At 39.8% G+C, this 23304-nt stretch overlaps 1 protein-coding gene and 1 long non-coding RNA gene across 4 annotated transcripts in view; one reads left to right on the top strand and one right to left on the bottom strand.

Annotated features, from left to right (window-relative positions):
* TXNDC8 (thioredoxin domain containing 8) overlaps positions 1 to 22760 on the top strand; it is a 34829-nt gene extending 12069 nt beyond the window's left edge. The window contains exons 4-5 of one of the 3 annotated variants that reach the window (XM_055351117.2): positions 21687 to 21752; positions 22651 to 22760. In XM_055351117.2, the coding sequence (XP_055207092.1) occupies positions 21687 to 21752; positions 22651 to 22713 (129 nt within the window). In that variant the 3' untranslated portion in view covers positions 22714 to 22760. Of the gene's footprint in view, positions 1 to 1809; positions 3477 to 21686; positions 21753 to 22525 lie in introns of those variants that run through there. The other 2 variants (XM_063696987.1, XM_019034007.4) reach the window with 2 other exon arrangements.
* LOC129524696 (uncharacterized) overlaps positions 5311 to 23304 on the bottom strand; it is a 64062-nt gene continuing 46068 nt past the window's right edge. The window contains exons 4-5 of the long non-coding RNA XR_008668559.2: positions 13310 to 13466; positions 5311 to 6444 (exon numbers count right to left, since the gene is read on the bottom strand). This is a non-coding gene — a long non-coding RNA (uncharacterized lncRNA). The remainder of the gene's footprint in view (positions 6445 to 13309; positions 13467 to 23304) is intronic.

The following is a 23304-nucleotide window of genomic DNA, read 5'->3' as shown; positions in this document are numbered from 1 at the left end:
CGGGCGCGGTGGTTCACGCCTGTAATCCCAGCACTTTGGGAGGCCAAGGCGGGCAGATGACAAGGTCATGAGATCGAGACCATCCTGGCTAACACAGTGAAACCCCGTCTCTATTAAAAATACAAAAATTAGCCAGGCGTGGTGGCCGGCGCCTGTAGTCCCAGCTACTCGAGAGGCTGAGGCAGGAGAATGGCATGAACCCAGGACGCGGAGCTTGCAGTGAGCCAAGATCACGCCACTGCACTCCATCCAGCCTGGGTGACAGAGTGAGACTCTGTCTCAAAAAAAAAAAAAAAAAAATGTATACAAGTTTAAACAATACTTGAGGAAATGCTAACCAAAAGCTATCACAAAGCAATACTGCCCAGTGGTTGAGCACGCAGGCTTGGGATTCAGGTTCCCATGATTCACAGACTGCTTCTAGCACTTTCTAGCTGTAGCGCCTTGAGTAGTGTATTTAATCTGTTTATATCTTAGTTTTCCTATTTATACATGGATCATAATAAATTTTCCCCTCATACGGTTGGTGTGATAATTAAATGAATTAACATGACTCAGGTGTTTAGACCCATCCTGGCATTAAGTGCTTCCTGTGTTATGTTAGTTATCTTAAAAATATTAATGGAATAAAATGTCTAAAATATTCAGCAAGTTATGAAACTAGTACTTTGTTCTTTTTTTGTCGGGGGCGGGGGGATGGAGTCTTGCAAGGTCACCCAGGCTGGACAGCAGTGGCATGATCTCCCAATCTCAGCTCACTGCAACGTCCGCCTCCTGGGTTCAAGCTATTTTCCTACTTCAGCCTCCCGAGTAGCTGGGATTACAGGCAAGAACCAACATGCCCAGCTAATTTTTGTATTTCTAGTAGAGATGGGGTTTCATCGTGTTGGCCAGACTGGTCTCAAACTCCTGGCCTCAAGTGATCCATCCACCTTGGCCTCCCAAAGTAATGGGATTACAGGCATGTGCCACCGCACCTGGTGGAAACTAGCACTTTCTTACATGGCCGGGGGCATTGGCAATTTTCCATACCTTATGAAAGGCGATTTTGCAAACATATGTAGGAGACACAAAATGTTTATTCCGTTTTACACAATTACCCCATTCCTGGGAACTTTCGGTACAGAAATACCTCAAGGAAAAAAAAAACAGCTTCATATATAATATTTGTAGCACTATATCTAGTTTTAAAAAATGAAAGCAATCTCAATGTCTTTAAGTAAAAAGGCTAAGTAAATTCTGATACATCTACTCCATGAAATAGGATGCAAGCAAAAAAAAAGTTATAAAGAATAATTTAAAGCAAAATGCGTGCTCAAGCTTTGTAAAGATTATGTCTGCAGTGTAAAGAATGAAAACATTGGATATGCTAGCTGCAGAATTTTATTTTCAATTTCTAAGTATTTTCTGTAATATAGCTGGTGCAATATATTTAAATTATTTTTTAAAATAACACTACGTATTCCCTCATTTGGATTTTCACTTGAAAATTAAAGTTATTTAACATATGCTCCCTCAACTTACCTGACTTAGATGTCCAGTTGTCTACATATCATCTTCTATTATCTTCTCCTTCACTCCCATTTCGGAAATGAGAATGCTTCCTCCTTTCAAAATCAGTTTCAACCATGCAGCTTGATTGCATTCCCTACCTTCTGCTTCAGGCCTCTATCCATCAGTTACTCTCTTTAAAACTTGGAGTTTAGACACTTCTTTTTGGCACCCAGCATCCATTCTCTATTAATAGTACTCTGATTTTCCTCCAAGGAACCACTCCCTTTTGCATTCTTATCCCATGTACTTCCTTAGGGCTTCATCTCCAGGCCTACACCAACCAGTGAACTCCATCCCCATCAGAAATGGACCCTTGACTCCAGTCAAGCCAATCCAAGTCAAACCAGAGCTAATTTCAGGACTTTGCTTAAGCAGCTAGGTAAATAATCTTCTCTTTTGATATCACTGGATTTGAATTTGGGAAGATATGAGTCTGAAGCTACTACAGCTTGTCACCATGTAAAACCTGAAAACGAATCTACCACACAGAAGAAAACAGAGTCAAGCCAAGAGGTACTAATGGCATTGACTGCACCCTGAATCCATCCATGCCTGAAGCCTACACTATCCCCATAGATTCTTCAGCTATGTAAACTCTGGGTTGGTTTCTCTGTCACTTGCAACCCAAAAAATTCTGATGAACATATCTGGTGTTCTCCCAGGCTACTCTCCTTCATTTCATGGTGTAATTGTTAAAAGAGTAGAATATATTTGCAGTTTCCAATTCTCATTTTCCACTCATTCCCTCATCTATCTATCTATTTATCTTTCTGTCCTCTCTAAAGTCACCAAGGATCTCCCTGCACCTAATTTAAATAGCCATTTCTCAATTCTTGATTCCTTAGCTACACGGAAGCACCATTAACTAATGAGCTTCTATATTCTGGAAATTTTCTTCTCTTTTGACTTTATCCCTCATCCCTCCCTATGCTCTCCTCTGGCTTGTCTCCTGTTATAGTCAAATATATCCGTTTTGGGTATCTATCTTTTTGGTTCAATCCATTTCCCATTCTACCTCTCTCCTTTAGCAATGTCATTCCTACTTCTAGTTCCATCTATAAATACTTTTTTACTTAGACAATTGCAATGCCCCCTCCTCACCCTCAACTTAGCACCATATCTCTGTTCTCATCTCCAGATTTGTGCACAGCTCCCTGTATGGCATCCCCTTTTTTAACATGTGATGCCCTCCCCCTCCATTGCCTATAGAATCAAGGCTAAACCATTGTATTTAAGGCTGGCATTCAAGTTTCTCCATAATTTTGACCCAATCTACTGCTCCAAGCCTTTATCTGTTTAACTCAGATCTTCATGTATTTTTCTCATACTAGTCCAAGCACCTGAAGGAGGTCATGTCTGATTTGAAAGCTCAGTGTCTAGAAGAATCCCAAGTGGATAGAAAATACTCATCGTGTGTGTGATGAGTGAGTGAGTGCATGAATGAATGAATGAATGCTTCTGTTTTTTCCCTGCATCCCACTGCCAGCTCAGCCTCCCCTCCTGATTCTGTCCTGGTACCAATCTGATTCAGGTCAAGTTTCTCTCCAGTTCAGTATAATTTTCTGGTTTTATTCCTTCTGCTGCTGATATTGTTTGGTAGCTGCTGCCACTCAACAGTTTTTACTCCATTTTATGATGACACAAGACTCTGAGTTCTCAACTGATTATGTGTCTATGCTCTTGAACCAATCCAAGCTATGCTTTTGAGGAAAGGCATGGCCCTGCTTGGTCTCAATTCTGTATGGGGATGGAAGCGCCCTCAATAAGCTGGGGAGAGAGGACATTTATAAACAATTATATCTTAACTGGTCTCTAATGGATATGTATCTCTTTTGAATTGATAGATCCTGCATTCCAGAGATCACTAAAGATCTCAAATCTGAATTTTCTGCCAGGCAGCTATTAGAAAACAAAGTGAACAATTAAGATGATTTACACTTCCATATTCTAATTCCAGGGTCACCCAACAAGCCTCTGATTATAATGTGGATACTCATATCTCAAGAAGTTTTATTGAGGATTCAATTTATCACTGAATATTAGTAACAGCATCCGGGTTATGAATTTAAAAAAAAACTTGAGATCATTTATGTCACATGATACAAATGAGTCTACTACTTCTAAACGTTTTGTACATTGTAATCATATCTTTGACAGATTCACACCTGGATCAATTTAGATATAATTTTAAAACCTCCAGAAAAATTTGTAATACTGACTTCATTTGACAAAGAATATCAATTTTCTATGCAAAAGATACAAAAAGGAGGAGGAGATCCTAAAGAGAGAGTATTACAAATCGTTTACCTCTTGTGACTCAGCCTGCAGGATTTGGTATCTGAGCAGCACTGTCAGGGTCAGTGAGGTCCCCACTGCTACATTGCCTCCAGAGCTGCAGTTAAGCCATGACACCTCTGAAACTCTCCCCTGGTCCCACCTCACGGTGACCTGCAAGGAAAGTCACTAGAACCAGAGGAGGCAGGTTTGGATGGCCAGCCAAAAAGACATGTTCCTATAAATTTCCTTTTTTTTTTTTTTTCATAGAACTGACTAGGAAGGTGTCCATGAACATCCACTGTTTTCCTGGTGGGTCAAGAAAAATCAAATTATGGACTACCTCCATAAATGTGCTCCTCTCTTTTATCTGGGACAGCACAACTGAAAACTGACTTATTGAAGCAGTTAAGTACTGTGTGTCCTTCATTATTTTAAAAAATAAAACCTAGAGTTCAGTTCCTATTAAGGCTTCTTACAAGAAATGTCTTACATTTCTGATAAAAACATCTGGCAAAGAGCCACTTGTCCATTATACCCTTTTAAATGTACATTGTATAAAAAGCTTTATGATAATTTCTCCCAGAACACAAGAGTTAGGAGAATACTCACCTCCCTTGAAAGCATGGCTCTCTTCTCTGCATTGGATCAGAAAAGTTAGGGAATCCCTTGGGCTTCTCTTTTTGCCATGGCCACCAAGAATCTCGGGATTGCCTCCTCTGCTCAAACACAGTAATCTCCCTTACCAGCAGTTTCCTGGCACTCCCTATCAGCCACCCCCACACTGCAACATCCTTGAATGGTTTCATTATTTTTTCTTCCCCTTGATTCTAGCTCATTTCAATTATTTTCAAAGTATATAAAACATCAATAAAATAGAACTTGAAAAAACTAAAACAAACGAAGCTATATACACTGACCTAGGACCATGGCAGATTATGGGCCATCCCTGGTTGCTTAAGTTTTCATGCAGAGATTGAATGAACATCTGGCAGGGATGCAATATAAGCAGTGGCTGAAGTTATGTCCTAGTTCTAGGGCAAAGAAGAGCCTAAGCAAATTCCAGGTAATAAATAACAGGAGCTTGTTCCTTCCTGCTGTACTCCTTAGTGTTTTCATCTAGGACATCACACCATGTTTCAGGAAGATTAATTGTGGTGAATAAGATCATTCCTGTGGTTTCTTCCAGATAGGGGACCCAAAACTTTGTCTGGTCTTTGTAACCAGAATATTAAACTGCATTCTCTTGTAAGTTGTTCATAAATTGGATTTATAGACCCTCTTAAAATCTAATAAAGGCTATGAACCGTCTCCATCTGGACAAAAGAACATAGGCACATAAACTAAAATGTGAGATAATACTAGGATATTCAGTGACCCTCTGAAGCCTATCAATGGATCCCCAAAGTGAGTAACTTTGGTTGTAGACCCATTGTATTAATCCGTTCTCATGCTGCTAATAAAGACACACCTGAGACTGGGTAATTTACACAGGAAAGAGGTTTAATTGATTCACAGCTCCACATGACCGGGGAGGCCTCAAAATCATGGTGGAAGGCAAAGGAGAACCAAAGGGATGTCTTATATGATGGCAGGCAAGAGGGTGCATGCAGGGGAACTCCCCTTTATAAAACCATCAGACTCTCATAAGACTTATTCACTATCATGAGAATAGCACAGGAAAGACCCGCCCCCATGATTCAATTACCTCCTACTGGGTCCCTCCCATGACACATGGGAATTATGGGAGCTACAATTCAAGATGAGATTTGGATACACAACTCATGGTTGGTGTATGTCTATGGAGTAGGGAAAGAGAAACCAAGAATTAGCAAGTTTGGGGCAACTGCTTATATATAAGCCAACCATCAAAAGTTGACTCCATCTTTCATTCTTTGATTATAGAATAAAATAGTTTCCCAAAGCACTTAGGTTCACTCATAAGAAAGATGGGATATAAGTACATAGATGCTACTAAACAAATTAGTCACAAATGAATAATTCAGGAAAACCCATCTGCTAGACTGAGCTATCACATAAAGTGGGAGGAAGCTTGTGCCCTTATGTTTATGAACTGTAGGACTCTTGCTGAGATTATAAAAGTCATTTCAACAGCATGCTCCTTCAAGTAGGTACAGGAATTAAAATAATATCAAGTAGGTGATACCGTGGTATGCTAGAAAGAGGACAAGATTGGAAGCAAGGGTCACACACTCTGTGTCTTCAAGGACCAAGTGGGGACAATAAGGTAAACAATACTTTTGAGGAAGATGTTGGTGCCTGGAGAATCACGTTCCCAACTTCTCTCTGTTCAACTTCATAAAACACAGTGCTTGATCCATCTCCCAAAAGAGCATCTTCAGTAAGTTTTTGCCATCTATAGAGTCAGACAACTGCAGGTTGAGCCCCAGGTCTACCTCTTATTAGTAGCAATGTACCATAACCACCTTGAAGCTTAGTTTCCTTCTCTGTAAAACGGGAACACCACCTATCTTTAAACAACTGTCAGGCAAATTTGTGATATTGTATCTAAAGTGCCTAGCACTGGACTTGGTAAATACTAGAAGATGTAGCCATCATTAGAGTTCCAGGATCTAGCTGTGCACGGCCATCTCTCTGAAAATGTATAAATAAATAGTAATTTAGAAATAAAGTTTATGAAGACCTCTAAGGCTCTTTCAATAACTACAACATCCATTTAAGCTAAGTCATCTTAGCATTCAGGGGTTGCCTACCCAATAATATTTAACCTGTCAAGGATTGTGTTACACACAGAGATGTTCTGCATGAGGAAAAAAAGAAACCTCTCACGTGCAGGACTCTGAAGGGTGCAGATCCCTAAAAGGGGTTCCTATCAACTCCATAAACAGTTGATGCACTGGCAGAGATTGACTGGGGGTCGGGTGGCAAGAACTAAGTGAGATGGAACAAAAGTGGGCAAAGTGTAGTAACTATTTAGAAACATCGAGCAACCTTCAGCACCGTTGCTAAAGATGCTGCTCTCTGCTTTGACAGTTCAAAGGCTCACGTGTGTCTCTTCTCCCAGGCAGGGATTAGGGTGCAGCAAGCAAGTCAGGATATGACAAGTGCAGGATTAAATCTTACCTTTATTTAAATTTTTGATATTTTGTTCATCATGTATTTTTTGCACTGGGTTTTAATACTTTTATATAATACTTATTAACATAATATTTATCTTGATTACTGAGTTTTGGCAGCTACCCCTTAATTTTTTTTTGTTTTTAGACGGAGTCTTGCTCTGTCGCCCAGGCTGGAGGGCAGTGGCGCTATCTCGGCTCACTGCAAGCTCCGCCTCCCGGCTTCACGCCATTCTCCTGCCTCAGCCTCCCAAGTAGCTGGGACTACAGGTGCCAGCCATGATGCCCGGCTAATTTTTTGTATTTCTGTAGTAGAGACAGGGTTTCACCGTGTTAGGCAGGATGGTCTCGATCTCCTGACCTCATGATCCACCCGCCTCGGCCTCCCAAAGGGCTGGGATTACAGGCGTGAACAACCGCGCCTGGCCACCCCTTAAATTTTTTACCCCGGTACCTACCCTGCTCTTCTCCTCTGAATTTTAAGTTGTTGAAATATAGGAGTGATATGTTTGGTGATTCACCAGAAGGACTTACAAGAGCCAATCACAAGTTATATTCATAGCTAAGATTTAGTACAGCAAAGAATACAGAGAAAAAGCACAGAAAAAAAAAGATATGCATTGATGGAGTCCAGAAAGGTCCAGCAGAGACTTCTGAGGTCTTTCCTTGTCAGACACATAGGAATGCTCTCTCTCTAGCAACGAACTTCGGGTAGCTATGTGGTATGGCCCTACTTAGGAACACCACTTTGAGCTCAGAGACTGAGGTCTTTGTGGAAGTAGGGGAGTAGTTGTGACATACACTTATCTTGTGCAACCATTGCTACACAACAGGCCATGGCAATAGAAACTCAGAACCCCAACAATAAAACCAGTGGCATATCATCAATATTGATGTGTATGCAAAGCAACTTGACACGCCAGCATGGCATGGTCCATCCCTCCAGGAATATATAACAAAGTCCGTCAATCACTAACACAAAGAACACTTGGAGGGCCACATTTCCAGGGGGTGGTGAAGGGTCAAACATAGTTCTCTTGGAGACACACAAGAAGAAAGCAACCAGACCTGCTACATTAACTCTTTTCTCCCAAGAAGTCACGTGGCTAATCACAATATCACCTTTATTATAAGTAGTCATAATGCTACACTGTGCTCATTGAACAATGTGGCTGGGATCTATGTCAACAGACTTCCTACTATTCCCTTAAAGCCTAGACGGTGGGGTGACCCACCTGTGGGAGAATCTGGGGCTGCAAAGAAGAAACTTACCTGTGCAGGTAAAAGAGGTATTGTTGCTCTGCACAACTATCAAGCCCTAAAAGTGAGGATATAGTATGATGGCCTTCCAGATCTATCTGGGCAGGTTTAGGGCCCACTTCCCATGTGTTGTGCAGAAAGACAGTGGGAAGAGAGCATACCTGTCCCTTGAGCAGAGCATCCCCAAAAGGAGAGAGGATAGGCACAAGTTCATTCCTTTGTGTCAGGTTAACAGATAAGCTCACCTCTAAACATGGGGAGAAGTGAAGGGATATAGGAAACAGGCATATTTTCTCAACACTGGGCATTTGAGCAGATTTTCCAGTGGAAACATGAGAACAAGTATATGAGCCATTGAAGGGAATGGCCCCCAAACCATGTTTATCCCTGAGAATAAAGTTTCACCCCATACCTCCAGTAACGGGAAAAATGACATCTCCTCCGGCCAGAGTCCAAAATCAGTTTTCCTGTTCAAGGTGTGGCTTGAGGTGAATTCCCACCATATTAGATGCACACGCTTTTGCCCTTCCACAGAAAGCCACATTGTACTGACTACCTAGCTCTTAGGCAGTTGCATGAAGCCTCAACAACTTCAGTTGATGGCACAGAATAAGAGTCGGTGAACAGTCCCAGGGCCAAATCCGACCCTCCACTTGTTTTTGTAAATAAACTTTCACTGGAAAACAGCCATGCCCATGTGTTTATGAACTGTCACTAGCTGCTTTAGCATTACAACAGCAAATTTGAGTAGTTGCAACAGAGACCAAATGGCCTGCAAAGCCTAAAACTGGTATTATCTGATCCTTTACAAAAAAAGCTTGTCAACCCCTACACAGAAGAAAAGCACTCTTGCATTATTTATGCCACCAACGCTCAAAGAATCAGATCTGTAAGCAGAGTTTCTAAATCAGCTACAAGAAAATGAAAGTAAATTTGTATTTTGCTGGTATCGCACTATTAGAACAAGTTGAGAAGAAGGCCAGTATAGATAAGGAAAAAAATTAACATTGTTTTTTAGGCTCTTGTTCTTGAATTCGAGTGCATATAAATTCAAGCTGCTTCCTTGATTTTTATTTAGCTCCTCCAAAAACTTTAATCAAGCCCCTTGCAGTTGCAAAGCCTGTCTTGAGTCTTGTGAAAGTCAAAGGGGAAGTGTTCAAATACCTGCAACATGATACAGATGGCTCTGGGGAACAGATGGGTGGGGAGGAGTCAGAGAAAGGGGCCCAGATAGGATCCAACAGTAATTAACGTTGCCCACCTCTCCACAGAAGGTAGAGAAATTTTAAAAATTTTTACTAGACATATTCTTTTCATCTTATTCATACTATTCAACGCTTTAGTAAACTCCTCTTTTTAAAAAAGAGAATATAATATCATTATAAATTATAAAATTATATTGTACAGGCCAGGCACAGTGGCTCACACCTGTAATCTCAGCACTTTGGGAGGCCGAGGCAGGCAGATCACTTTGAGGCCAGGTGTTCGAGACCAGCCTAGCAGGTAGTAGCCTAGATGGTGAAACCCCATCTCTTCTAAAAATACAAAAAAAAAAAAAAAATCAGCCGAGTGTGGTGGCACATGTCTATAATCCCAGCTACTCAGGAGTGTGAGGCAGGAGAATCACCTGGACCCGGGAGGCGGAGGTTGCAGTGAGCCAAGATCATACCACCGCACTCCAGCCTCAGTGACAGAGCAAGACCCTGTCTCAAAAAAAAAGGAAAAAAGAAATTATATTGTACATACATTTCTACAGCCTGCGCCCCCCGCCCCCTCAACCCCCTCCCCTGCCGCCAAAAAAAAAAAGTGTCTTGTGGCTGGGCACAGTGGCTCACACCTGTAATTCCAGCACTTTGGGAAGCCAAGCCAGGTGGGTTCCTTGAGCCCAGGAGATCAAGACCAGCCTGAACAACATAGTGAAACCCTATCTCTACAAAAAAAAAAAATACAAAAATTAGCCAGGCGTAGTGGCAGGAATCTGTAGTCCCAGCTACTTGGCAGGCTGAGGCAAGAAGATCAAAACCAAAATTGCATATCAACTGGCCAAGATATTTTGCTATAATTATCTTCTGAGTGTGTCATTAGTCAGACTCTAAAGTCTAATTGGTACTCTTGGAAGTCCATTTGTGAGGAGGGGACCGCTGTCTCCAGCCCCTTTGCATTTCACAGCAGCAGTACTAGAATTTTTGCAGGTGATTCAATGTCTTTGGCATTAAAAAAAAATTGCCCCCGGGCCGGGTGCAGTGGCTCACGCTTGTAATCCCAGCACTTTGGGAGGCTGAGGAGGGTGGATTACCTGAGGTCAGGAGTTCGAGACCAGCCTGGCCAACATGGCAAAACCCCGTCTGTACTAAAAATACAAAAATTAGTTGGGTGTGGTGGCGGGTGCTTGTAATCCCAGCTACTCGGGAGGCTGAGGCAAGAGAATCACTTGAACCCAGCAGGTGGAGGTTGCAGTGAGCCAAGAACATGCCATTGCACTCCAGCTTGGGCAACAAGAGCCAAAAAAACAAACAAACAAAAAAACTGCCTCTGGATGATGGGCAAATGCAGGGGATAGGAGGGTTCACTTCATTATTTCATTTTTGTGGATGTTTGAAAATGTTCATAATAAAAGACTTAAAAACTGATCATTGAGCTTAGTTGGTTCTATTATGCATGGACAGCCACACCCCATTCTCTTGGTCTCAGCAAACCAGAGCTTATAATTTTCATTAGCAGTTATTACTAGGGTTGCAGCAGTGCATTGAGGAGAGAGAAGTAAACTCGCTCCCTTAATATTTCAGAGTGGAGCATGCCTTTGAGAGGCATAACCCGACATCAGAATAAAATGAGAAAACAATGTGAACCCTGAATATCTGAGACCTGTCTCAGTTAATTTAGAAAGTTTAATTTGCCGGCTGGCGCAATGGCTCAAGCCGGTAATCCCACCACTTTGGGAGGCCGAGGTGGGCGGATCACGAGGTCAGGAGATAGAGACCATCCTGGCTAACACAGTGAAACCCCGTCTCTACTAAAAATACAAAAAATTAGCCGGGCGGGGTGGCGGGCGCCTGTAGTCCCAGCTACTCCGGAGGCTGAGGCAGGAGAATGGCGTGAACCCAGGAGGCGGAGCTTGCAGTGAGCCCAGATCGCGCCACTGCACTCCAGCCTGAGTGACAGAGCGAGACTCCATCTCAAACAAAAAGAAAAAAAAAGACAGTTTAATTTGCGAAGTTTGAGGACGTCCACCTGTGACACAGCCTCAAGAGTCCCTGATGACATGTGCCCAGGTGGTCAGAGCACAGCTTGGTTTTATACATTGTAGGGAGGCATGAGACATCAATCAACATATGTAAGATGAACATTGGTTCAGTCAAGAAAGGCAGGACAACTCAAAGTGGGGAGGGGGCTTCCAGGTCATAGGTAGATAAAAGACAAATGGTTGCATTCTTTGAGTTTCTGATTAGCCTCTCCAAAGGAGGCAATCAGATTTGGATTTATCTCAGTGAGCAGAGGGGTGAGTTTGAATAGAATGGGAGGCAGTTTGGCCCTAAGCAGTTCCCAGCTTGACTTTTCCCTTTAGCTTAGTGATTTTGGGGTCCCAAGATTTATTTTCCTTTCACATTTACCCCCTTCTCTATTTAAAAATCTTTTGGAGAAATCATTTTAGAAGAAAATGAGTTTCTGGTCTCAGGTTTCATCTGATCTCTCATGGCTAGGATGGTTTATTCCTAGACAGGTAGGTGCCAAGTTATTAGGAAAGCTTATTTTTAGCAGCTTGTGAAGCCTCACATCCTACGAAAAGAAAATAGGGGGAAGAAGGGAGAAGAACAACAACAAACAAAAGAACAATCCTGGAAAATCTGTATAGGCCACATTACTCCATTTTGGTTGGTTGTTTGTTATTTGTTTGTTTTGAGACAGAGTTTTGCTCTTATCAACCAGGCTGGAGTGCAGTGGCACAGTCTCGGCTCACTGCAACCTCCACCTCCTGGGTACAAGTGATTCTCCTGCCTCAGCCTCCCAAGTAGCTGGGATTACAGGCATGTGCCACCACGCCTGGCTAATTTTTGTATTTTTAGTAGAGACAGGATTTTGCCATGTTGGCCAGGCTGGTCTCAAACTCCTAACCTCAGGTGATCTGCCCACGTTGGCCTCCCAAAGTGCTGAGATTACAGGTGTGAGCCACTGTGTCCAGCCTAAGTCATATTACTCTGAAGTCTACACATGGACTTCAGAAAGTGGCTTATATACGTAAATAGATTGCTGTTATTTTCTTTGGAAGTTTAAATTGTCTAGCTTCAGTTTGCAGGGCTTTAAAAAAGCACAGCTTAGTTTTCAGTGACTCCAAATTAGGAAAAATTGGGGGAAAAGATAAGAAAAAAATTGAAACATTATTTTGAAGACTTGTAGGGCCAGGCATGGTGGCTCACACCTGTAATCCCAGCACTTTGGGAGGCCAAGGTGAGCACATCACCTGAGGTCAGGAGTTCAAGACCAGCCTGGCCAACATGGTGAAACCCTGTCTCTACTAAAAATACAAAAATTCGCTGGGTAAGGTGGCGGGCACCTGTAATCCCAGCTACTTGGGAGGCTGAGGCAGGAGAATCACTTGAATCCGGGTGGCGGAGGTTGCAGTGAACTGAGATTGCAAGATCATGCCACTGAACTCCAGCTTGGGCAACAGCGAGACTCTGTCTCAAAAACAACTAAAAAAAGAAGACTTGTAGCCAAGAAAAATTAGAATTTAGTCCAAACTGCAGAAAATAATATAAATGGAAAAACATTAGGCAAGACTAGAATCTAACAACAGATGTACTATAATTTTTGAAACAATTTTCCCTCTCCAGGTTCCCATTTCTACTAAAGACAAATCATGATAGGACGGATTTGCTTTATTATACTTGGACTGAGTATTTGTATACAGTACAGCAAGAATAATTTTTTTTACATAGGCTTTTAAATTGACTTTGATGGAACTTCGTTCCATAGAAAGAATCTCAGATAAGACTTTTTTGAAGCTGAGCCCAGCCATAGATGGATTTGTACCATCAAATGCCTATGGGAATTCCTCTCCTCTTGAGGTTCCATGATAAACTTGGGGCTCCTGGGCCTGTCAGAAAGTGACATTCTTTACTTACCACAGATCAGGAATCCTGTACAGAAACTGTGTAGACAAGGTATGAGGCCAGTTTTCCCAAGGGACTTTTATTGTTTCCATACGTCAAATTTGATTCCTTAAGGGAAAGTACACCATTCCAAAGCTTTGGTAAAATAACCGGTTTCTCCAATTGTGTCCTGTTACAAATGAAAACAGGTTCTTATTGCACTTATGCCATAACTGTATTGCCATAAGTTAAGAATACTCACAAATATTTTCCAAATTCTGGAGAAATCAGGTAGAGAGAAACAAATATGCTCCAAATTTTGTTCATAGGAGTATACTAAATTATTAAAAGCTGTCAATAAAGCAAAAGTTTCCTTGACTCTGAAAAACAATACAAAGGATCAGCAACATTTTAAGAAAAAGTCAAAAATATTACTTCGGTTTTTTTTTTAGTTCAGTCCATGCAGATAACTCCTGCTCTGCTTGATATTCATGAACATTTCAGCTCTCCCTGGAGAACTGCTTGAACCTGGGAGGTGGAGGTTGCGGCAAGCAGAGATAGCACCGCTGCACTCTAGCCTGAGCAACAAGAGTGAAACTTCATCTCAAAAAAAAAAAAGTTAAATTAGTTTACTATATCCATATATATATAGTATATAGTATATCCATATATAGTATATACATAGTATATCTATATAGTATATAGTATATACATAGTATATCTATATAGTATATAGTATATACATAGTATATCTATATAGTATATAGTATATACATAGTATATCTATATAGTATATAGTATATACATAGTATATCTATATAGTATATAGTATATACATAGTATATCTATATAGTATATAGTATATACATAGTATATCTATATAGTATATAGTATATACATAGTATATCTATATAGTATATAGTATATACATAGTATATCTATATAGTATATAGTATATACATAGTATATCTATATAGTATATAGTATATACATAGTATATCTATATAGTATATAGTATATACATAGTATATCTATATAGTATATAGTATATACATAGTATATCTATATAGTATATAGTATATACATAGTATATCTATATAGTATATAGTATATACATAGTATATCTATATAGTATATAGTATATACATAGTATATCTATATAGTATATAGTATATCCATACATAGTATATATAGTATACATATATAGTATATAGTATATCCATATATAGTATATATATAGTATATAGTATAGTATATAGTATATCCATATATAGTATATATATGGATATAGTAATATAGTATATCCATGTATATATATAGGGATATACTATATTACTATATCCATTTATATATGGATTTACTATATTACTATATCCCTATATATGTATATAGTAATATAGTAAATCCATATATATATAGTATGGAGATATATATATCTATTATTATATCCATATATATGGATATAGTAATATAGTAATCCATATATATATAGTATGGAGATATATATATATATATATATATATATATATATATATATATATATACCTCTTTATTTTTGTAACTTTCTTTACATTGCTCTTATTTCCTGGTTTCTTTTACCTTGTTTTATACATAACCTTTAAATAAGCTTTGAATTAGACAAAAATTGTTCACCTTTTTAAAAAGGACACACTTCTTTTCTTTAAAAAAGAATGTTTTCCTACAATATATTTTTATTGAAAAATACCCAAATAATGAAATATCTATTAATTTAATATAACTTTAGATTCTCAATTATGATGAGTTTGTCTACAAGTATTTTTCCCGTTGTATTTACCTAATTATTTTAATCATTTACCTAGATTATTTATGTAAACTGTGATAATAATCATTTAAAGTTATGGAACGACCACTGCAAAATTATTACTGAGACAGTGAAACAGATCTGACCTAACTGAATCTATCATGCTTCTAACCTCCAAGCTGTCTTTGTTCATTCCTGGGCATAGGCCAAACTAACTTTGGGAGGAACTTAGTTTATAGCTTAGCTTTGAAACAAAGATGGTAACAGTCCTTTCCTAAAACAAACTTTACTGCCTGTGGACTAGACTGCTTGAAGCCAAAAGATTAGAAGTTACTAAATTCAAGATGTAACTATTTTCATTAAACCAATATCAATGTCTTATTTATTAAAAATTACACAAGCAAAGTTCATTCTGTTTTGGGCTAGGTTTATAGTTTTGTAACCCCTATGCCAAATTTTGACACCTTATAGTGTTTAGCAGGGATAAGTATGAAATTGCTTGATTAATAAATGCAAACAAAAATGTATGCTGGCAATTCTTAAGACATTTCTAATATTACGTTTCCAATAATTTTAAAGCTAGCTTGTTTATTAAAGATTTTACTTAAGTTACATAAACTTGAAAAAGCATTTGACTAGTCTTTTATTTTTTCCTGATAAAGTATTTGATTCAAGTGCTTTTATTTTCTTAAGCCAATTAATTAGAGCTCTTTTATATATTTTCAGGAATGAAACATTGTGTAACATAACACATAAATACATAGATGTATTAGGCATGCCAATAGAAGTACATCTTGTAGATTCATAGACTCTATTTTTTCCTATCTTATACTTTCAAATTCTTGATAACCAGTTTCACTACCCTAGACAATTGTCAGCTAAATCGCCTTAAATTTGCATATTAAATTTGAAACAACTCAGGTGAAAAGCAGCAAAATTTACATAATCAAGTATGGAGAGAAAATGTCTGGTGTGCTAGAGGGAAATTAAAATGGATTTAATTGCCAACTAAACAAAAAATTATAGAAATTATAAAGGCCTTTCCAATATACACATGCACACACACACACACACACACACACACACACACACACACACACAAAGATCCTAAAACTTAGGAACTCTCTAGTTTGCAGATGGATCCTAGGACTCTTTTTTCTTTAACGTGAATGTGCACAAAGACCATATTACTTCCATTTTACATAAACTCTGGCAAGTAGAGGTGCCATAAAACCTACGGAGTGCTTGAAAGGGGAGTCATTCTCCTTGTTTTCTTCTCATTCTTAGATTATTGGTTTCCCACTTTCTTTTTCTTAATAAAAGGAACTGAGATTATTAATAAGGAACTTAGATTATTGGTTTCCCACTTTTTTTTCTTAATAAAAGGAACTGAGCCGTGGCCTAGAGTTTTTGTGTGATGAATTGATGTGTGCTGCTTGTAAGCAGGACTCCACACCACTGAGTTGTTTCTACCCTCTTACATGCCTCAGTTTCTCTCTCCAGAGGTCTATTATCTCTGAGAGGACTCAAAACACTAGGTAATCAGCCCTTATATGTGTTTCCTGGATGAGCCTTTTTTTAAATTAATTTTTAGGCCAGGAGCGGTGGCTCACGCCTATAATCCCAGCACCTTGGGAGGTCAAGATGCGCAGATCACCTGAGGTCAGGCGTTCAAGCCCAGCCTGGTCAACATGGTGAAACCCCGTCTCTACTAAATTAGCCAGGCATGGTGGTGCATGCCTGTAATTCCAGCTACTAGGGAGGCAGAGGCAGGAGAATCACTTGAACATGGGAGGCAGAGGTTGCAGTGAGCTGAGATGGTGCCACTGCACTCCAGCCTGGATGACACAGCAAGACTCTATCTCAAAAACATAAATAAATAAATAAAATTAATTTTTGTTGGGGCTTTTCCTGTAGGGTTGCTGCATATTGTAGGGGGGTCAAGCCCCCAGATACTCCCTTGAGGCCCCAGTCACCCAGGGGCAACTTTCAGCTGGAAGGAGCAAATGTTGTTTCTCTTCCGAGCTAAGAAAATTCAGTCTCTTTTGCAAATATACACAGACAAGCCAAATCAAGATTAATTTTCAGAGAAAAAGCAATGGAGAAGATCCTTTAGAATGCATATCTGAACTAGAATTAGGATCCTTAACAACTTCCTAGGAGAAAAAATAAAATAACAGCCAAGACCACTTCCTGTAAACTGTGCTCAGCCATCCCTAACTTTGTAGTTCTCATTCGCCATTACACACGCTAAGGTCAAAACCTCTCACAGTACAAGGTCATCTCTGGTACCTACAAAGCCAAAGAGGTCAGGTCATGCAATACAGGAAAATAGAGCTTTAGACCTAAGAAGAATCTGCCCATGACTCTTGAAACTCCACAAAGAAAACAGAACACATCAAAAGGGGTGAGTGGCACCTTTGTTCTGAATTCTTTAAAGGGGTTCAAATCATTAGAAGCCTTCTCTAGATTTTTTTGGTACTGCAGGTGGCAAAGGGGAAGGAGGTATGTGGTAGAAGAAAAGTAAATGAAAGAACCTTTTTTTTTTTTTTTTTTTAAAGACAGGAAGCAAACACAGAAACCAAGTGCATGGTTTTCTGTTTTGTTTTCCCTCCTTTGCAGCTGCAAGGAATTTTAGCCAAATTAGAGAGGCCTTGTTACCCATAATTTGGAATTCTCACTCAGATTTGGGCAAGTCAGGTAGAGTAGGTCAAATCTGATGGGAGAAAGAAAAGAACAAACAACAACAAAAAAGAAAAAAAAAAACAATGTGATCTCTGAGCATGCTAATGGTAAGGAGAAATTAAGAACAGCTGGTTATTAACTTTAGCCAAGACAAAACCCAAATTCAGATACTTACCTAGGGTTGGGTCTTGGGCTGAAGCAGCAGCAAAAAAATCAAACTTGTCTCCCTTGTTGGGAGCAACCTCAGACTCTATAAAGGAATTACCTGCCTTCCATCATCATGAAAGCAGGAAATCTTGCCTTCCTTGTTGGAAGCAAGTAAAACTCCAAAAAAAGGGAGTTGTACAGCAAAATAAACTAGATCTTGACCAAATCTTGGGAGACTGGGGATTCTCTGGAGTGGGGTGCTCCCAGGCCTCAGCCAATTGTCCTATTGGTTTGAGCCATAAAGTTAGCTCATGCTGGTATCAAGCACCAACAGGAGATTTGCCAAAGGTCAGGGGTAACTCCACTCAGAATCCCTTTGTGGTTGCCAAATGTGAACCCCAAACATCTGAGATAGGTTTCAGTTAATTTAGAAAGTTTATTTTGCCAAGGCAGAGAACGTGTGCCTGTGACACAGCCTCAGGAGGTCCTGATGCTATGTGCCCAAGACGGTTAGAGGACAGCTTGGTTTTATACATGTTAGGGAGATATGAGACATCAATCAACATATATGATGAACACTGGTTTGGTCCGGAAAGGCAGGACAACTTGAAGCGGGGAGGGGGCTTCCAGGTCATAGGTAGATAAAAGACAAATAGTTACATTCTTTTGAGTTTCTGATTAGCATTTCCAAAGGAGGCAATCAGATATGCATTTATCTCAGTGAGCGGAGAGGTGACTTTGAAAAGAATGGGAGGCAGGTTTTCCCTAAGTAGTTCCAGCTTGACTTTTCCCTTTAGCTTAGTGATTTGGGGACCCCAAGATTTATTTATTTTCCTCTCACAACACTTTGGGCAGAAATTAAACTATTTGCCTTGCATACATATCTCTTCAAAAGAAAGCTATCTGTGCAATAAGCTCTTATCAGTAAATTGCTCCTTATCCATGAACTCCACCTATTAAGTTCCTGTATGCAAAGCCCAGTGCTGGATAGGGAGACACAAATGTAACATTTCTCTTTGGCAAACAAGATAAAGATAGAATAAGACAGGTAATACCTAGTTGCTGAAACTTAGCTCAACGCAGGCCTATGGTCATCAATGGTACACTTACTCTGTGTAAGGTACTAGATTAGATACTAAAACTATAAAGCCAGGCACAGTGATTTATGCCTGTAAACCCAGCACTTTGGGAGGGGAGGCAGGAGGATCTTTTGAGGCCAGGAGTTTGAGACCAGCCTAGGTAACACAGCAAGATCTCGCCTTTACAAAAAATTTAAAAATTAAAAAAAAAAAAAAAAAAAAAGCCAGTGTATTGGTGCATGCTTGTAGTCCTAGCTATTCAGGAAGCTGAGGTGGGAGGATCACTTGAGCCCTGGGGTTCAAGACTGCAGTGAACTATGATCGCATCACTGCACTCCAGCCTGGGTGACAGAGCGAGACCTCATCTCTAAAATAAATAAATAAATAATATATGGGAAAAAATTTCGGGTATAGTCTTCATCCTTGGTGTAGTGGGAAAGATAGATGACAAAAATTAGTTAATACTGCGATGCCCAGAGTACTATGGGATCACAGAGAAAAGGTTCAAGGAAGGCTCCATGAGTTACTCAAACCATCTTGAGGGATAGTTAAGAATAGCAAGTGAGAAAAGATGACAGGAAGCAGTGTTATAAAATAACATGGGTATATGTCAGGAATTCTTTGGATAATAACACAACAATAGTAAAAAGTTATCACTAGCAGATGAGCTCATGAGAGGATTTTGTCAGTTTTGTTCACAGTAAGTGTGGCTCATAGTAGGCACTTATTAAGTATTTGTTAAATGAACAAATGGATCTGACTGAGTTCAAGCTTTATGGCAAGGAGCAACAGGGAGGGAGACAGGACAAAATTAGGGAGACCTTGGAAGAAGCTTGGATTGTATGGTGATGGGGAAAAACTGAAGATGTTTACAAAGAAGGATGGCATGCCTGGATTTGTGGTTTTGAGCTTCAGGGATGAGAAAGGACCTAAGTGGCACAAGACTGGAGACCGAAAGAGACAAGTTATATAGCCACTGCTAAAGTCAGGTGAAGGCTGACCAAGGTAAAACATATGGAATTCGGTAGCAAACTTGTCCCCTAAAGCCACCAGAATTGTTAACATGACAAAGACTGGCAATATCAAGTATTGTCAAGGATGCAGAGCTAGAGCTAGAATACTCATCCTCTGCTGGTAGAGTATAAATCGAAAATATATGCAGGCCAGGCATGGTGGCTCACACCTGTAATCCCAGCACCTTGGGAGGCTGAGATGAGCAGATCACTGGAGGTCAGGAGTTTGAGACCAGCCTAGCCAACATGGTGAAAGCCCATCTCTGCTAAAGTTTTCAAAATTAACCAGGAGTGGTGGTGGGAGGCAGAGGTGGGAGAATCGCTTGAAGCCGGGAGGCAGAGGGTGCAGTGAACTGAGGTTGCAGTGAGCTGAGATTGCGGCACTCCAAAGTCGGTGACAGAGAAAGACTCTGTCAAAAAAAGAAAAGAAAAGAAAAGAAAGAAAAGAAAAGAAAAGAAAGGAAAGGAAAGAAAAGAAAAGAAAAGAAAAGAAAGAAAAGAAAAGAAAAGAAAAGAAAGAGAAGGGAAGGGAAGGAAGGGAAGAAAGAGGAAAGAAAGAAAGAAAAAGAAGGAAAGATAGAAAGAGGAGAAAGAGAGTAAGAAAGAAAGAGAAAGAAAGAAAGAAAAGAAAGAAAGGAAGGAAGAAAGAGAAAGAAAGAAAGAAAAAGAAAGAAAGAAAGAAAGAAAGAAAAAGAAAGAAAGGAAATACATGCAGTATAATTTCAAAAACTGTGGGGTAGCTTCTACTGAAGCAGAACCCACAATCCCACTTTTAGCTATACAACAGAAATCAGTGCTTATGTGCTCACAAAGATATCCCTACAAAGATATGGACAAGAACATCCACAGTAGCACTATTTGTCACAGCAAAAATGGATAAACTGTGTTACATTCATGCAATGGAATACCAAAGAAACACTGAAAAATGACTGTAGTGACACTATCCAGGTAAGTCTCATAAACATCATGTTGAGTGGAAGATGCCAGACACAGAAGAATGCATATCGTAGAATTCCATCTTTCTTTTTTTCTATTTTTAAAAAACAATTACATTTGAATCAGTGCACCATATTCCTTTTTTTTTTTTTTTTTTTTTTTTTTTGAGACAGAATCTCTCTCTGTCACCCAGGCTGGAATGCAGTGGCTTGATCGTGGCTCACTGCAACCTCCACCTCCTGGGTTCAAGTGATTTTCATGCCTCCGCCTCCCATGTAGCTGGAATTACAGGTGCACACCACCACGCCTGGCTAATTTTTATATTTTTGGTAGAGATGGGGTTTTGCCATGTTGGCCAGACTGGTTTCAAACTCCTGATCTCAAGTGACCCACCCACCTCAGCCTCCCGAGGTGCTCGGATTACAGGCATGAGCCACTGCACCTGGCCATCCAAAAACAGGCAAAATGAATTTATCATGTTTCCCGCCAAGTCTGGTCATTCAGGTAGCCAAGCCTTGCCTATGTTTCCACCAGACGTTCTTATCTCCGCACGAGCTCTGACCTCAGATTTTGCAGAGGATCATGAACCTCCCTTCATGCCAAAGAGCCACCACCCAGCTGCCACCTAACTCTTAGCAAAGAGAAACTTTTGCAGATCCTTTCTGACACCTTCCTTCCCTGGCCAAGGCCAAAAGAACTAGTTATAGGGGAGATGGTTACAAACCAGGCAACTCAGATAAATTATGAAATTCTGCACCCACACTTAGGTAACCCTATTCTCAAGAATCAAAAGAATAATTTGCTGTTATAGAAGTGGATTCATGAGCAACCTGGTAAGTGAAATGGGATCAAGTTAGAGTTAGAAATCTGGGGTTTACTTTGAAGGAATAAATATAATGACACACTCAGGCAGAATGCTGCTGCCTGGAGAAGCAGAAGCCTTTGGTGTGGGGATGGTTTCTCCCTGCAGCACACCGGGCAGTAAAGTTAGTTCTAGACTTTTCTAGCCCCTGCCCCAAAGTCCTAACACCATTCCTGGTGGCTCAACCGCCCCTTTACTGGGAACTCAAGTTTTCACTCAATCCCAACCTCACACTCTTCCTTGTCTTCAACCATGTAATATATTTTGAATTCCATCTTTGAATTCCATCTTTCTTCAAAATAAGACACTCTCGTGAAAGATGCATTATTTTATATACCACTAAAAAGTGTTCCAAGTGAAATATAACATACCATCCACTATGAAATGCATTCTGATTCAGAGATGTAAACATTTGAAAAGAACATATGCTTCTTAGAATCAATGAATTATAATACTCTTACCTGGGGAGAAGTCAGGGAATGAGAAATCCCAAGCCATTTGATTTCAGGAGATTGTGCATATTAATTAACAAATCCTCGATACCAATGTATAAGAGCTCTGAGAAGTTCCAGTGATGGAGTTTGTTTATTTCCGACATTATTATACATTTTAGATCTTAGATTAAAGGTATATTATGGAGAATTATAGAGATCTGGCAAAGTTTTAGCAAAAGTAATTTTGAAAGGATGCCAAATATGAAAATATTATGAATTTAATGTGTTTAATGTATATTTATATTTAAAGTGTCTTGCAGATGATGGAAATGAGTAGGATTTAACTTTTCAATCAGGAATAAAATTCCTTAAAGCCTCAACACTTTCACAGCACTTGAATCAATAAATGTTTCACCTTTGTGCATTTGTGAACAGATTTTTGAATTTTGTGGAGCTGATGCTAAAAAATTGGAAGCCAAGATTCAAGAATTAATGTAAGCTGATCTCCAAGGCAAAATACACTTGTGACATTTGAAAAGGCAGGAGCAAATGTGTTTGTGCTTTCATTTCCAGCAAATACTGTAGTGTTCTACTGGTCTCTCTCCTAATGCTTTGCTGGTTGAATACCATAATGCAATCTCACTGCACAATTGCTAAAAACTGTTGCAATATCAGAGATTGCATCATTTCCATTCTCCACCTTGAGCTTCCCACGTGCTCTGAGCACACTCCTTGGGCAGTGTTTTTATGACCTTCACAAGAGAGGTCCTGCACAGCCAAGTATTACCAGGTCATCAAGATTTTCCAGAGATTAGCAAAGATCCAATTCTTCCCAGTGGTCAAGGAACAAATAAATGTCTTAGTGCCCTCGTGCACTTTGAGCATATGAAAGCCTCCCCACATTCAGCCATTTCTTATGGTACAAAATTCTTCTCCAATGCATCATTTTTTTTTTTTTGAGACAGTCTTGCTCTGTTGCCCAGCCTGGAGTGCAGTGGCATGATCTCGGCTCACTGCAACCTCTGCCTACCAGGTTCAAGCTATTCTCCCACCTCAGCCTCCTGCGTAGCTAGGATTATAGGCAGGCGT

This window comes from Gorilla gorilla, chromosome 13, assembly GCF_029281585.2.
Source record: "Gorilla gorilla gorilla isolate KB3781 chromosome 13, NHGRI_mGorGor1-v2.1_pri, whole genome shotgun sequence".
NCBI lineage: Eukaryota > Metazoa > Chordata > Mammalia > Primates > Hominidae > Gorilla > Gorilla gorilla.
Note: the sequence above shows the minus strand (reverse complement) of the source record. Positions and strands in the feature narration are given on the sequence as shown.